At 40.3% G+C, this 16720-nt stretch overlaps 1 protein-coding gene across 1 annotated transcript in view; it reads right to left on the bottom strand.

The window, feature by feature from the left end:
* Positions 1-16720, bottom strand: part of lrrc24 (leucine rich repeat containing 24) — a 42526-nt gene that overhangs the window by 8687 nt on the left and 17119 nt on the right. Inside the window, exons 2-3 of the mRNA XM_028804253.2 lie at positions 6383-6539; positions 360-638 (exon numbers count right to left, since the gene is read on the bottom strand). Coding sequence (XP_028660086.1) covers positions 360-638; positions 6383-6532 — 429 coding nt within the window. The 5' untranslated portion in view covers positions 6533-6539. The remainder of the gene's footprint in view (positions 1-359; positions 639-6382; positions 6540-16720) is intronic.

Here is a 16720-nt window from a genome sequence, read left to right as displayed (position 1 = left end):
CACTCTATTCCCCAGAACAACAAGCAAAAACAGGATTTTAGAACTTTTTGCAGATTTATTAAAAATAAAGGAAGCTAAACTCTGTGTACTAAATGCTCTGATTCAAAAAGTGTTGCTCTCAAGTTCATAAGCAGCTAAAACCTGAGTTATTAGTAATGTGTAATAGTTCAGACTTAAATGCTTCAGTAATGGTAGGATTTAGCTTCTAATTTAATAACTGGTTGGTAATAAAAACAAGCAGTCACAGTGGTTCCTCAGAACAGAGATTAAGAACCCCAAGTATAATGAAGAACATCACACAAATAGAGAAACAGACAGTCTTAACTCACAGGACGTTGACAGTCCACACAAACACTGACCTGCAGGCCCCGGAAAGTGAAGTCATGTAGTCTTGTAATCTGATTCCCCGACAGGTACAGGATGCGCAGGTGCTCCAAGCCTTGGAACACATTGCCTGTCACCAAGTGGATGCGGTTTCCATTAAGGGCTAACTCTAGGAGTTCGTTCTGGCTGCGGAAGGCACCGGGCTCCAGCGCGGAAATGCTGTTGTTTTGTAAGTAGAGGTAGTGAAGTTGGCCCAGCCTGGACAGGTCTTGCTGACGAATCTGACCGATGGCATTGTCTTGGAGGAAAATGGTCTGTGGGTTTGAAGCACATATATAAAAGAAATGTTAGGGTGCCAGAATGGGTAGACAGAAAAGGGCTCCAGTAATTCTCTTCTGTTGGGCCCTTCAGTAAAACTTTTTGCCTAAAAGTTGCTATAGTGGTGCTGTACACTGGCTGACCCTGTGCTCTGACTCCCAAAGATCGTATGAAAAGACAATTGCCCCCTCAGGGATTAACAAAGTTACTCAAATCAAAAAAAAATACATAGATTCACTGAAATCAGACCAATTTACAGATTCAGATTCCTTTTTTTTGTCTTTTTTGCTCATTTTTGATTTTGTTGTTTATATTAATATTTTTGTACATGATTATTATTTGTATGATTATGCATTCTTTGTCATTATTTTTGGTCATTTAGTTTCAACGTGTGTACTGTAGCCTGGTCGGGACACCTCCATGCTGGAAGGACCGGGGGAACAAGAGTGTCCAGAGCGTTACCTCCCCAGGAGCCCTACATGGAAGCCTCCCTGGGTTGTAGCGGTGCCTAGGACTCCCGTAGGGCTCCATGGGAGTTGGAGTTTGGTGCCACCAGGGGGTGCTGCAGCAGCTGCTGAGCCCTCATGGGCAGTTCTTCCTCCACACCCGGAAATGCTGCCGGAAGTAGGACATCAAACACCTGGAGCACTTCCAGGTGCCTTATATAAGGGGGCAGCAGACACTACTCGGAGAGTCGGGAGGAGGGAGACGAAGCTTGCCGAGGAGGAGTGGAGGAGTAAAGAGAGAGAAGACAAGAAAAGAAGAAGAAGAAGAATTTGTGTGGAATTGTCCATTTGGGACTGTGCTAGACTTGTGGGAGACGGGGAAGACGTTTCCCACAAAGGAGAAAAAGAAAATAAAAAGCGTGTGTGCTTTGAACTTGTGCCTTCTGTGTCTGTTTGTGTCGGGTAGCGTGGCTGGCATGCCCTCTATTGACCACACTATGTATTTTCTACCATGTTCCTTGTGTTTTGAGGGTTGTTCTCAAAGATGCAGAGCCACCCGTCTACCTCCCAAGTCCGATAAAAGCTGGGGAGACCTTCTGTGTAACGCAGTTCATTGACTACACTTGTGGTATTGTTGAGTTTGTGAGATTTTGATTATTTATTGTGGATTTACTGGATTTTGACCTCTTGCTCTGTTTTTCAATCTCTCTTTGAATTTGTGTTTGCTACTGGATTGTTTATTTCAGGCAACTCCTTCTGGGCCTTTTTTGCTTCTCAGAGCTTTCTTTATTACAGAGCATAAATATTTATTTTATTTATAAGAATTCTTTGTTTGTCCTTTTGTGACTAGTCGAGGTCTGACTCTTTTTGTTTATATTGGCGGTTCAATTTGTTGTGCTCCAGCAACACTGAAATGCATGCATGAGGCCTTGTAAAAATCAAATTGACTCCCAAAATCAATCAAACTGCCCACTAGAGAAGGAGATCTCTGCTATACGATATAATTAATGATAAACGTATTCAATTAAAAAATAACATCTGTGTGTTGTCGTAGTACTCTATAGTCACTCTTTCTTGTTCCTTTTCCAGTAATACTTCTATGATCACCCTGCAGCCTTTAGGACATCTTTCTTTTCTTTAATATATTGATAACAGGGAATACAGTCAAACATGAAATTCACCTTAACTTGTAGCACTACTCTCACTAAAGTCATTAAAGATGTTAAATCTTTTTCAGTGACATCTGGATGTTGCAATCATTATCAGTTTCATTATTTGAATTGCAAAACATGGTCACAACTTACAGGACTCACAATATTAAACATTAAAAACTAGTACTACCTCGGTACAAAGTTCAACATTGAAAGTATCGCAGATGGCCAGGGTTATTACCTGGCCGGGACGCCTAAAAGGACCGGAAGGTGGCGGGTATAGCTTCCAGGCCACAAAGGCACAACCATCATGGAGCAGGAATGGACCATGGGAAAAGAGAGCAAAGATTCGAACTCGTTGGGACCCGTGGCCACCGCCAGAGGGCGCGTTAAACCTCATGGGACCCGGACATTGTTACTTCCGCCACACTCGGCAAGATGGCGGAGGAACCTGCCAGGGACGCCCGGAGTGCTTCCAGGGCAAAGGGCAGCACTTCCGCCACACCAGGAAGTGCTGCCGGATGGACGTCATCAATCACCTGGAGCACATCCGGGCAGGAATAAAAGAGGCCGCCTTCTTACAATCAGGGAGCCAGAGTCGGGAGTGGGAGTAGGACAAAGCTCCCAGGAGGAGAGTAGAGGCGGCCAAGGACTGAGAAAAAGAGAATCAGTGGTGATTATTGCTTTGTGCATTGTGTGCTGTGTGGAATTGTGTTTATTAATGGAGAATAAACATGTGCTTTTTATAAAGAAGTGGTTTCCGACTGGTGGTGTCCGGGCAACTATCACAAAAGGTAAAGTCAAACACTGCCTGTCAACAATCACAGGCCGACTTTAACAATACTATTAATTTTAAAGGAGAGTGAGATTTAAAAATGAGTGCTGTAATAAATTGTGAATTGCTGTTTGTTACAAACAGTGTTGCCAGATCGTGGGATTTGTCCACTTTCATGGGATTTTTAGAGTGTCTCCTTTTGACATCAATGGATGTATAAGGGAGTGAGGACTCGGGTTAAAAAGCAGTGTTAAGGTAATAAGCAAGATCCCAGTTAGAGTTGGTCTACACCAGAGATCTTTTTTAAGTCCTTACCTCTTTGATCTGGTAATGGACGTGTTAACTCTTGAGATAGAACACCAATCCTCCTGGTGTTTGCTTTCAGCTGATGATGTTATATTGCGTAGCACCAGAAAAGAGAAAGTTGGAAGAATGGAGAAGTTCTTTGGAAGATAGAGGATTGAATGAAAATAGGAAGAAGACAGAATATATGAGGTTTAATGATGATCAGGTCTGGGATGCAGAAGTTAGTCTACACTGAGAGCTATGAAAAGAGTGGATAAGTTTAAATATCTAGGATCAGTGGTAGGCCAAGATGGAAAATTAGATGCAGAGATAACTCAAAGAGTGCAGTGTGGATGGAACAATTGAGAGAAGGTATCAGGAGTATTGTGTGATCAAAGAATTAAGGTGAAGGTTAAAGGTAAGGTTTAAAAGTCAGTGGTAGGACCAGTAAAGAGGTATGGAGCTGAGATGTGGGCATTAAAGGGAACACAGGAGAAGAAGTTTGATGTGGCAGAAATGTGAATGTTGAGATGGATGTGTGGAGTAACAAAAAAGGACAGCATAAGAAACGAGAAAATCAGAGGTACAACAACAGTGGGAGGAGAGTTATCTAAGAAAGTGCAGGAGAGTAGGATGATGTGGTATGGACATGTGATGAGGTGGGACAATGAAGATGTGTGATGGGAAGAGAATGTGAGAGAGGCCAAAGCGGAAGTGGATGGATAAAGTAAAAGAAGATCTGAAGAAAAAGGGTCTAACTAGGGAGGAGGTGCAGGACCAAGCTGTATGGTGAAGGCTGATCAAACATATCGACCCCACATAGAAGTAGGAAAAGATGGAGAGGAAGAAGAAAAAGAAGAATGTATCTATTTACTATCTATTTACTACTATAATATAGTATATATAATATAGTATAGATCTTTACCTTCTTGCACTTGTCCTGTGTTTATGCTTATGTTGCACCACAATCCTGGGGAATGTTATTTTGCACCACTGTATGCTGCAATACAGTGTATGGATGGTGTGACACTAAAGCTACTTGACCTGACTATAAGTGAGCAGGGATTGTTTCTTGCTGCCATTTCTGTTTATGACAATTGAATTCCCAGATTTTAATTGTTTATAACTAACATATCAAAGATGCTAAAAACGGTTCCATGAAGTAAATGTTTTCAACAGAATGTCATAGAAAAACTGAGTGAAAACCGTGAAGTCATACAAAATCTATACCCTAAAGCCAGAAACTGTGAAAAAAGTGTTCTGAATAAACAGCGAGATCAATAAAAAACACGGATTACCTCTAATTAGGAGGGTAGCTACAATAAAACAAAGTCTGCCTTCACTTTGGTCTTCCATGGACTCCATTTTCTAACCCATGTATCCAACTTAGAGTTGTGGAGAGCCGGTGCCTAACCCTGCAGCATTAGGTGGAAAGCAACTTCTGCACACAGTTAAACTAACGTCTTGAACCACACAATCACAAATCTACAGTTATTTGTACAAAGTTTCCCAGGTACCTGCAAAAAGAAGTGTGATGGATGTCCTCTTTGATGTGTGGCTGTTCAGGCGGCCATTTTCTTTATATCACACCCCTCTATTTTGAATGGACGGCAGATACACCCATCTCCTGGTACTCCGCAACTTTCTCTTCAACTGCACCCTATCACTCTGAGTTGTAATCGACATTAATTGAACACTAGATTTCACTTTTGTACTTTTTGTGTACTTATATTTGGTATGAGCAGTTAGTAATATTTTACTGCTACGTTAGTGACATCATCACAGCACTATTTTGAAATTTCATTTTGTTGTGAGCACTGCCATTCTGTGGTCTTTTTCTGATGGCTGTGGCCATGTTGTTTGCGGAAAGGACGTCTGTTGGCAGTCAATTGATATGTGATGTGACTTCTGTTTAATGACAACAGCACATTGTATACCTATATCTGTTTATTGGATTAAAATTCAAAACCAGATTTAAGGTTCTGTATTTGGTATTAACAAAGACGATAGCTACTGCAGTTACAACCTTTTAGCAGTGTTTATTTTGACCACAATGCTGATTCTGCATACAGATTTCGATGCTCAATTTTTTCAGTGTTTTTATTTCACAACTGTCGCCTGTATATATCTGATCTTGATTCTGCCTACTCCTTCCTGGTGCTTTCTCTCCTGTTGCACCCTTTCATGTCACCTGGAAGAAACTTTTCTTTCTTGGTCTGTCTTTGTACAAATTGTATGGCAGAAGCTAAACAGCGCTTCCACAACGATTTTAGCACAGAGCTTTTTGTTTTTTCTTTATTGTTAGGATTCTTATGTCCATCTAGCTCTTACTAAATTGAGATCACTATAATTACCAGCCTGTATGAATTGTGAAGGACGACACAAGAAGACGCACCGCACTTCTTTGTCTGTGTGGTTGTCACAAATAGTAGAGAATGTTACAACAGAGCAGACTGAATAATAATCCAGAGAGCTGCTTCCTCACACAAAGACTTCTTCCTCCTTCAGCTGATTTGTAGCACATACAGCATGTCTAGACTTCTGATTTCTTGCCTCACATCTACGCACTTCACTGTACTGAATAAATCGGTCAACTGCCACCTAAGTAACACAGCATGACTTTCTCAAGCCTGCTTATTACAAATCAGCATCAAATAGGGGACAGCGTCATACACAATGCAGAAATGAACCCTGGACAGAACATCAGTCCAACACGGGCCCCACTCACACTCACACAAGGTCAGTTTATAATCACTAGTTAAGTTACCTTGCAGGTCGTTGGAGACGTGGAAGGAAAAGTAGATTATCCAGAGAAGAATCTATGCAGAATGTACAAGATTTACACAGACAATAAGGATTCAAACCCAGGACACTAGGTCTATGAGACAGCAGTCCTAACCACCGAGCCTCTGTATTGCTTATCTCACTTAAGTGATTGAACAAAATTACACTTATTTAAAGCACCTTAGATTTTCCTTGTAGTTTGAGTAGCAACATTCCTTTCTACAGTTGGGGCTAGGAAGAAAGAAAATAATCTTGATTAAAATGACCTAATAATTGCTTGCTGCCAGTGATCTGATTACCTGAGTGGTGGATGGGACATCACCTGGAATCTCCTGCAGCCCCAGAGAGCCACACTCAACTGTTAGACTGTAACAGCGGCATCCAGATGGGCAAGCAGGTGCCTGAGTGAAGTGGAGAATGACAGCGATGATAAACAGCATGTCCGTCATGCTGGAGCTTCATGGGAGGAACAAGAAAAAAAAGGAAGGACTTGTTAGAATACAAGCACACCTTCGACAGAAACCACCATCACAAAGCATTAAGGTAAGCTGAGCTGGTAGAAAGTCCCTTCATTAAGAAACCCTACCTGCTAATCTGCCCACATATTTCCATCTCTACAATCTCAATCACGTCTTTCCCTCTGAGGTCTACTAAGTAATTTGTTTTCTGCTGAACAGATCCAATTTCAAGTTTCAATTAGATTAAGGAAAACTGTTGCCTAACAATTAAGTGACAAGCAGCTGGAATGTTTCAATAGAGAAATGAAACCGGATTCTGGCTGTCACATGTAGGCAGGTTCAGAACAACAGCGCAACACCTTCTGTCAATGAAATAAAAAATCGGGAGTGGTCTCCCCTAGACTTTCTCGTATACTCAGATATGGGGATGGATATTTGAGGAGTAGACAGTGATTATATTTTTATATTATGTACATTAAAGAACCATCAACAACAAATTATTATAAACGAAATGTTGAATAAATCGGACTCTGCAGCTGCATGAATAACAGTTTAAGTACCACTTCCGGTTAGTGGAAATAGTCCAAAAGTTGATAGAAATCCATGTTTTGTAACTAATACCATCCATCCATCCATTTTCCAACCCGCTGAATCCGAACACAGGGTCACGGGGGTCTGCTGGAGCCAATCCCAGCCAACACAGGGCACAAGGCAGGAACCAATCCCGGGCAGGGTGCCAACCCACCGCAGGACACACACACAAACACACCCACACACCAAGCACACACTAGGGCCAATTTAGAATCGCCAATCCACCTAACCTGCATGTCTTTGGACTGTGGGAGGAAACCGGAGCGCCCGGAGGAAACCCACGCAGACACGGGGAGAACATGCAAACTCCACGCAGGGAGGACCCGGGAAGCGAACCCAGGTCCCCAGGTCTCCCAACTGCGAGGCAGCAGTGCTACCCACTGTGCCACCATGCCGCCCTGTACCTAATACTTGTATGCAAAATTTGGTTGACCTAAGTTTAAGCGTACTCAAGTTATTGTGTTTATACACACACACTGTAATGGGCAGCTGGGATTCTTACCCAGCCAGGACACCTCCGTAAGGGAAGGACCTGGGGAAGGGGCTTTCATGGGGCAATACCTCCCCCGGGATGACAGAGGGCAGCCCCCTGGCTTGCTACAGTGCCACAGAGCAGGGAAGCTCAACCCTTCTGGGGCCCGTGGCCACCGCCAGGGGGCATATGGGGAACAGCTGAGCCCTTTCCTGCAGGGCTGCCATCACACCCGGAAGTGCAGCCGGACGGAGATCATGGAACAGCTGGAGCACTTCTGGGTGCTCTATAAAAGGGGACAGCTGCCACAACTCAGAAAGCTGGAGTCGGGAGGAGGGAGATAAAGCTTGCAGAAGTGGAGTGGAGGAGGCAGAAGAGACAAGGAGAAAAAGGAACTGTGTACTGAGTGGTGATTTGAAACTGTAAATAAAGCCTGTATAGTGCTGGGACTTGTGCCTCTGTGTCTGGGGTGTCGGGATAGGTTTCACAACACACATACAGATGTAATTCCTAAAATGGCATTTTCAGACTCAGGGAGGTCTACAACGTCGACATTCATCAAATTCTCGAAATGGAATTTTTGGAGGATTCCAATACTTTCCCTATACTTCATATACGAGAAAGTCAGAGAGGTCCAAAACATCGTGATTCATCAAAATATCGACATCGAATCTTTGGACAATTACAACACATTCCCTATACTTTGTATACGGGAAAGTAAAAAGAATGGCCTGCCCACCATATAATATATAGATCATCACGTTCATAGAAGGGATTACAAGGAAATTCTGTGATTTTTATTAACCAGGGTCTGAATAATAATTGTGTTATCATCATTAACATTAATAATAGTCAAAGTTCTATCTATCTATCTATCTATCTATCTATCTATCTATCTATCTATCTATCTATCTATCTATCTATCTATCTATCTATCTATCTAATAAACAGAGAAATTTAATCTCAGGTAACAAATGAAACACAACAGATTTCAATATGTTGTTATTTAATTTTTTTTTTTTAAAACGTAAGCAAATATTCAGAAACCATGTTGTAAAAAATAAACTGACCCTTCCAAGTTCCATGATAATTTTAACAGAGTATTTAGCTGCCAGTTCTTATTAATCAAATGCACAAAATACATTAATTACCAGGAAGTGTGACAAACCTTTGGAGGTTTGGTGTTCATGAAGAAGAAAGGACATCAGCCATGACATCAGAGAAACAATTGTTGCTTCTTGTCAATCTGGGAAAGGTTATTAAACCATTTCCAAACAATCTGAAATGATTTCATTTTACAGTGAGAAGGACTGTGTCCAAATGGAGTGCTTTCATGATATTGACAGTCTTTCCAGGAGTGGATATCCCTGCAAATTCAGCCCAAGGTCAAACTAAGAGAAATCAAGGAAAACTCAAGAACTACATTATGTCACCTACAGACTTTGGTGAGGATATTAACTGCTCACGTTCATGACAATACAATTAGAAAAAGACTGAACAAGTATGGCTTTCATGGAAGTTTGGCAAGGTGAAATCTCCTCTCCATAAAGAATATGGCTGTAAGGCTTAAGATTGCCAAATCACATCTGAACAAAGCAGAAAAAATCTGGAACACCTTTGGACTGATGAGACCAAGCTGGAGATGTTTTGTCATCATGCGAGAACCAAGCACTATGTTAACACCTCATACCAATTGTCAAGTGCGGTGGTGAAGGGTTAAAGATTTATTTCCCATGTCATAAGACCTGGAAAATTTGCGGCCATTGAGAAAAACATGAACTGTATTACCATGTCTTCCTTAGTGATGGCTTATGGTTTTGACCAGTGTGTCATTAGTTGGTTTTGTTCTTCAGCTTGTTGATGTATATTAAGGGAGTTCAGGTGTGCCTCCATGTCTGATGTAATTTCTGCCACACTGACTTTGGATACAAGATGCCACATCTGCATCTCTGCATTCTATATGCAGCGTGTGGCAAAAAACTAGCCAACGGGGACATGCCTTTGTGTCATTTTCACCAGTGACATCAAGTATGCACCTGATCTGACTTACCCTAACCTAAGCTAATCTAACCTAACATTAGCATAATATATAAATCATATAAATAATAATTATTGAAATACAGTAAAAATAATTAATTACAAAATTAATAGTGTAATGTGACCGCTTACAATGGTGTTACGACGATATTCTATTTAATTTATTGGATCTCTATGGAGGTTCTGTTGTTAAAGCATGACATCATTAGTTGGGGCATTTTTATCCGAATCAGAGTAGAGTTGTTGTTCCTCCAGATCAAAAGGAGCCAGTTGAAGTGCTTTGGGCATAGCATAAGGATGTCCACTGCGTGGCTCCCCTAGAGCTCCTCTGGGAAAGTCCCACCAGATAGACACCCTGTAGCAGACCTGCTGGATGGATTATATCTCTTGACTGGTTTGGGAATGCCTGGGAATTCTGTTGCTGGAGACAGGGAAGTCGGGGGTGACTTACTTGGCCTGCTGCCACTGCGGCCCTCACCAGGAAAAGCAGTTTAAGAATTTGAGATGTGATGAGATGAGATGGGCTGGGGTGGGGGACATCTATTGCAGGATCCTTGGTGGTGGATGCAGTGGGTAGCTGTGATGTAACAGATATCTAACAAGTCTGCAAAGTTGTTGCTGCTGCTGTTTGTTGCCTTCAGGTGTCTCAGTAGCATCTTCATTGTTGAGATCACCACCTATGTCCTTTTCTTCTTTGTTACTGGTTTTTAGAACAAATCTTTCCAAATACCCATCTAGTGCCACTATTGCAACCACCCTCCTGCTTTTCTAATCATCCATTCTGTTTCCTTTTTGTATGCCAGAGCAGGGTTTGCCACTGCTGCTCTCCCCTAGATGGCTCTGAATGCAGGTTGCTGTCCCAACCATGGAACAGTAAATCAGCTCTTTATCCTTGCATATACCATTGCTGATTCTGTCTACATATGCTTTGTGGATTTCATCACATATACCATATACTTCATAAGTGTGGAGTTCCGGGGGGCTGCTGCTACAAGGTTTTCAAGCTTTGTGTTTACAGACCAAGAGCTGTGCTCACATATTTGATGCTGAAGTCGGGTCTGTTCATTGTCGGTGTTGAATTGCACTAAGAATGCAGCCTGTCTTTTGTTATTTTCATGCAAAGGATGTCAGGTTACAGTTGAGGATTACAGATTATACAGTTTGGAAGCCTAGGGGTTGCTCTATGCTGTTTGCAGCTTACGTCTTATTGGCCTCATCAGACTGTGACAGCCAGCATGCACTCAAAAGGTTTGCAGCTGATTGTGATGGAGTTGGGATGAGAATTAACAGCGCTAAACAGGAGATTAAGTGGATGGTCCCCCAAGAAGTGGTGCCACCTGTTCATCACCACAAGGGGCTGCCCTCAGCTCTGTTAAGACTGAAAAAGAAAACCCACAGTCCCTTGCGGTTCATTGAATACACTCGTGGTGGGGTGAGTTTCACCGGTGTTTATTCTGTACATTTTGTGATTTTCTGTATTTGTTTTTTTTACCTTTTGCTCTGTTTTTGACTTTGCCTACTGAATTGTGTATCGGGATTTGTTGGTCTCTGGATTGCCTTTTCCAACTCCTTTTGCATCTTGTGCTCCATGGAGCTTTATATTGTTACATGCATTCTTTTATACAAAATAATCTTTTATTTATGAAGATACTACATTGTCATTTTTGAGTCTAGCCTGGATTTGATTTTTTCCCCCTTCTAGTGTGCATTTTGAGTTATTTTGGGCCTCTGTGAGTTTTTTGAATTCTTTAGTTTATAACAAATGTATTGTTTTTTAGTCTTTTTCTTATCTGTTGTTGATTTTATTGATGTAAAGTACTTTGGCCAACTTTTAGTTGTTTTCAAATTACTATATAAATAACCATGACTTGACTTGACAGCCTTCCAGCCCATTATATTTCAGTCAGGGTTCCTCCCCTGGCTGGACTTCAGATCTTTGTTTTATGCCTTCATTGTTCATGTTTGATTATTGTATGGTAATATTGTAAGTTATATTAGAAATATGATATTACTTGTGTATTTTATTAACTTGGAGTATTGTGTATAAGCTGCTTTTATTATGTGCTTTGCGTTTTGTGGGTGGTTCCCCAGGAGGCAGGATCACGTGCCCATCACTGCCATGGACTGTCCTCAGCCCTTTAAAGGTGAGGGATTCCCACAATTCTTAGCTGTTCATTCGATTGCACTGAGGAGTGATGAGTTACTGTGATCTTCTACGTTTATTGTGATTTTGAGGTCATGCTCTGTTTTTGACTTTGTCTTTCTGTATTAGGATTTTTACTTGTATTTGATTACCTTATTGTTTTGGGCAAATGCTATTACCTTTGTGCTAATAAAGAACATTTTTGTGAAAAATGTGAATTTTATTTTATAAAGATCCTAATTTTTTTTTATCTAACTTTGGTTTTTGAAGGGATTTTCCCCTTTATTGAGAATTTTTGGAAGTACCCTTGGGACTCAAGTGCTTTGGAACTTGCATCATAACACAGCCATTTATCTACAATAATATCTAACCACAGAACCACAAGCACTGCAGCACCATATGTCACCGCAGGTCTACACCAGCAGTTTCACAGTGGAAGTTAACCTTAGGGGTTAGTGTAGTTATCATGTAGCATAAATGGAAAAGATTAGGGGTAACGTAAGGTTAGGGGTTAGTTTTGTTAAGTTTAAGGGTTAATGTGGTTAGCATGTAGTATAAACGATTTAGATTGGGGTAAGTTAAGGTTAGGGATTAATGTCATTAGCATGGAGTATGGACATGAGGTGACATCACTTCCACCGTGAAACCGTTGGTGTAGACATGAGATACGGCCAGGGCCGGATTTTCCTATAGGCTAACTAGGCTTCAGCCTAGGGCTTCAAGATCAAGAGGGGCCTACATTCAAATTGTTAGCAAAATTAAAATTACACTATTCTAAAAACAGTGAACACTAAAACACTGAACCGAAAATAAGGAGAAATTTTACGCATATGACTAATAAACAAACATAAAAATGTATTGGTTAATCACAGTAATGATGTATTTTATTATCTCTTATGTAATTTACAAACTTAAAAATGGAAGGTGAAAGGGCCTCATAAGTGGAATAGCCTAGGGCCTCTTTTCATATAAATCCGGCCCTGGATGCGGCTCTGCAGTTGAATTCTTCTCATTTATCTAGCTACCTATTTGCCAACTCATTCATCTTGGTCAGCATTTTAGGCCTGGGATTTAAACCAGTGGCACACTCAGCTCCATGCCAGTCCTTCCAAACGTGTGTTCAAACCACCATCCATACACATTGAGACAGGAGAAATCTTAAGACACCAATTGATGTTACATACATCTAGACTGTGGAAGGTAATGGAGACACCCATGTGAACCAAAGGGGAACATACAGACTTTACACACAGTGGAATCAAACATTGTGCCACCATGCCAACCAACTAGGTCAAATTTAAAACATAGTTAACTGTAATTTACTGCCCCATAGATACTTGAAAGTGTTTGATGTTCTACAAAATCTAAAAGAACTGCAGCTCAAGTCGGAGTAGGTGGCTGTATCTCATTTAGTATGTGCCCTCTTAGTATGCAGTGCATAATAAGCAAGCAATCTGAAGTTTGAGAAAGAGACGAAGTAATAATTAGATTTGACAAGCATGTCCATAGTTATCCATTTAGTTTAGTTCTGCTTGAAAACACTGGGTGGGTTTATTCTTCTGAAGAGACAACAAACCAGAAAAAATCATTTGAAACAAGAGAAAGAAAAAAGCCATAATGTGTCATTGGATTGATCACTGCACTAGAATTGAGTTCCATAGGTCAGTAAGCTCATTACTATTAGAGACCATAAAGCAAAACCTCATGGTAGAATCAGGTAGACGATAAGGTTATGGAAAATGTAGTGCACTGTCAAATACAGTACATTCATAAAGTAATTACAGTGTTTTCATTTATATCAGCAATATGGAACATTTCAAAGAGGATGCAATATTTTCTTCAACCTACTTAGCCATCAATTCTTCTATGATCTGAACTGTATGGTTTTCTTAATGGAAATGCCATGTAACTGATCATCTATGCTTTTCCTTTTATTGTGAAGAGGCACATTCGGGCATATTTTCAGCTCACGGAATAAAGCCATCAATATGCTGTAAATAATGAATATGCGTTAACTTATCATATGGCATTTTCCTGACTGGGTTTATTGATTTTAGTATTTGGCCCATCTTGCAGTAAAACAGAAATTAAACACTGTTAGTCTCAGTGACTGGATTACTAATCAGCTTTCTTCATTCTTGTATTAGATAGATAGATAGATAGATAGATAGATAGATAGATAGATAGATAGATAGATAGATAGATAGATAGATAGATAGATAGATAGATAGATAGATAGATAGATAGATAGATAGATAGATAGATAGATAGATAGATGTAGTTTATTTGTCCCCAATGACATATTAGAACTTTACGGAAGCGAGAAAGAGAAATATATAAATAAATGATTAAAAAACAAAGTTGTCCCACGAAAAGAAGAAAGAGAGAGAAAGCTTCTGTAAAAGGCTGCTGCTTGTGTGGTACCCAGAAGATGGCAGACATCTACACTGGAATGTTCTCTGAGAACACAGGGAACCAGGATTTGTGTTATTGTGGTTAAGTAAAATTATTGGAGATGGAAGTTTGATGATTAACCCAACAATCACCTCTCAGTGACATTAGTTTCCTCTGCTGGACCCATTCATTTAGTTTGCTATGGCTCTTTGGGCTGCCTAATTGTTTGTCTGTCAAGTATGACTATTATACTGATCCTTGCAACTATAAAGCCTGTCACATTAAATGACTTTTCCAGTGATTTTCAGTCATAGCCTTCATTTACATCATCTAAGTCAGTTGGATGCAGTCGGCGGCATGCCTCTGTGAAGCCCATTGGCTAATGTGACATACTTAATGACTAAGACCAATTAGTCTGCAACTGGCTGGGATAACATCAAACAGGTTTAATTTTCTGGTTGGTTGCACAGGTGGCCTGTTTTTGTTCAAGACTTGAGAACCAATAAGCATTCAGTAGGAAGTACAACGCAAAGGATGAAGTGATGATGAGACTGAACGCACCATGGCTATTAAGCCTTAACAAAGCACTGGTACAGCATCGGTTCCATCAAGCAGCACGGAAGCTACGGACCTCACAAACAGAAGATCAGCTCGTCTGTCTGATTTCTCATATTTTACATACCATAACAGAATGGAAAAAAGAAATAAAGGGCAGAGACTGCTGTTGAAATCACTGCAGCTTTTAACAGTTAATGAAGCATTGGCTGCACTAAAGGATCGGCGCTCAGTTAGCACATCTGACACAGTCAAAAACAAAACGTCATGTAATGTGACATCGGCTTAAGCCAAGTAGCTTAACGTGCATCACCAACAAATGAACAAAAGCAATTATTAAAGATAAAATTGAGTAATACATATCTTGTACAGGTGCATTAGTGAACAGTCAGCATTCATTTAGAAAGAGACATTGTATCTCACAAATATTTTAGAAATGTATGCGTTAGAAACAAAAGATTTTGATCAAAATGGTTCATATAGTATTATTTGTCTCAGTTTCCAAAATGCCTGTGATAAGGTACCACAGCAAAACTATGTAAATCTATAAATATAAAACGCTAAGGTCTGTCTGTCTCTCACGCGATTACTCGCAAGCTAGAACTCTGATATTGGTCTGGATGGAAAGCTTTTAACCTGATACATACTGGTATTGCAAAAAACAAAATGCAGGTTATTACTGCAAATGTTTGTGATGCACCATCTGTTTGAATGAAAAATGCAATGTACTGTAATTTATTACTACATTCATTACAAAATACATTCCAATATATGATGTACTGCAAACTTTAACATTGAGGTCCTCGTTGATGACTTCAATTTGAACCCATCTTTGACAGGTCAACAGCTAGTCCACATATAAAATGCTAAGAGTTGTCCATCTGTCATGCAAGACTTTGTGAACCACTGGGCCTTGAACTTTAATCTTGGTGTTGATCAACAGCTTATGACTTGATACTCCAACACAATCCATGAATTGGAGGTATGGGCTATCCTGGCTATGGAACTGGGCCTCATGGCAAACAGGAAAAGAACAATGGGACTGGTCATTTTCAACACAAACAGAAGTCATACGGTACATTCCAATCACAAAACAATTATCTGCACCGTTATACCATGAAAAGCAAGAAGATCCGTAAGCTCACCTTAGTGTCAATCCAAAAGCACTGATGACAAACGACAAATGATGAGGTGGCAGGACATTGCTGCACATATCATAGTGAGAGGTCCGCCTGAATATAAAGCCATTGAGCAGCTCGCTAATACTGTGGCCCATCGTCTTGCCCAGACAGCTTTAATGGTACATAGTGGATGGAATGAATTTAAAGAGCACAAACACAAAATAACAAAAATTAAAGAAACTAAAGCCATGGTTAGGGCTTTAGCCAGAGATGAAGATCTGTCAAAACTGTATTATTTATATATGATCTAGCTGAGTGACTGTAACTTCATTTATTCCTTTAACTTCTTACAACCTTTTATGTCTCATCAGTTGCACTAAGCTTTGCAGCACATAAAGAACCTTGCAGCAGATTATGGAAGAAATGGTCAGAAATAAGTTGTATTGAAGTCAAGTCAAGACTATTGTCCTGAAATTCTTATTTATTGTTTTACTAGGGGGCTCTGCCCCCTGCTCGCTTCGCTCGCCAACCCCTGGTGTTGGGAATGACAAAGAGCGTGATGTATAAATGAGATATAGAATAGTGTGAAGGTGTAGATGATGCAAATAGAAAGCAAACAATAAAGTGTGTGACACAGTGTAAAGGTTTATTGGAAAATTTCTTTGTACACGCCGTTTAAGTGTAAAAGGTAATTCCAGCTCAGAACTTGTAAGGTCAATGAAGATGGTTATTGTTGTGATCAGAGTCAAGTTTGTCAGAGCTTAGAAAGAGTTGTGTCTCTCCAGGAAGTAATGGAATGACTTGGGTATTTATGTTTTACACATTAATATTTTTTGGACATAATATAGTGCATTGTGTTAAAAGGG

Source organism: Erpetoichthys calabaricus, chromosome 6 (genome assembly GCF_900747795.2).
Source record: "Erpetoichthys calabaricus chromosome 6, fErpCal1.3, whole genome shotgun sequence".
Lineage (NCBI taxonomy): Eukaryota > Metazoa > Chordata > Cladistia > Polypteriformes > Polypteridae > Erpetoichthys > Erpetoichthys calabaricus.
This window is presented reverse-complemented; position numbering and strand designations above follow the sequence as displayed.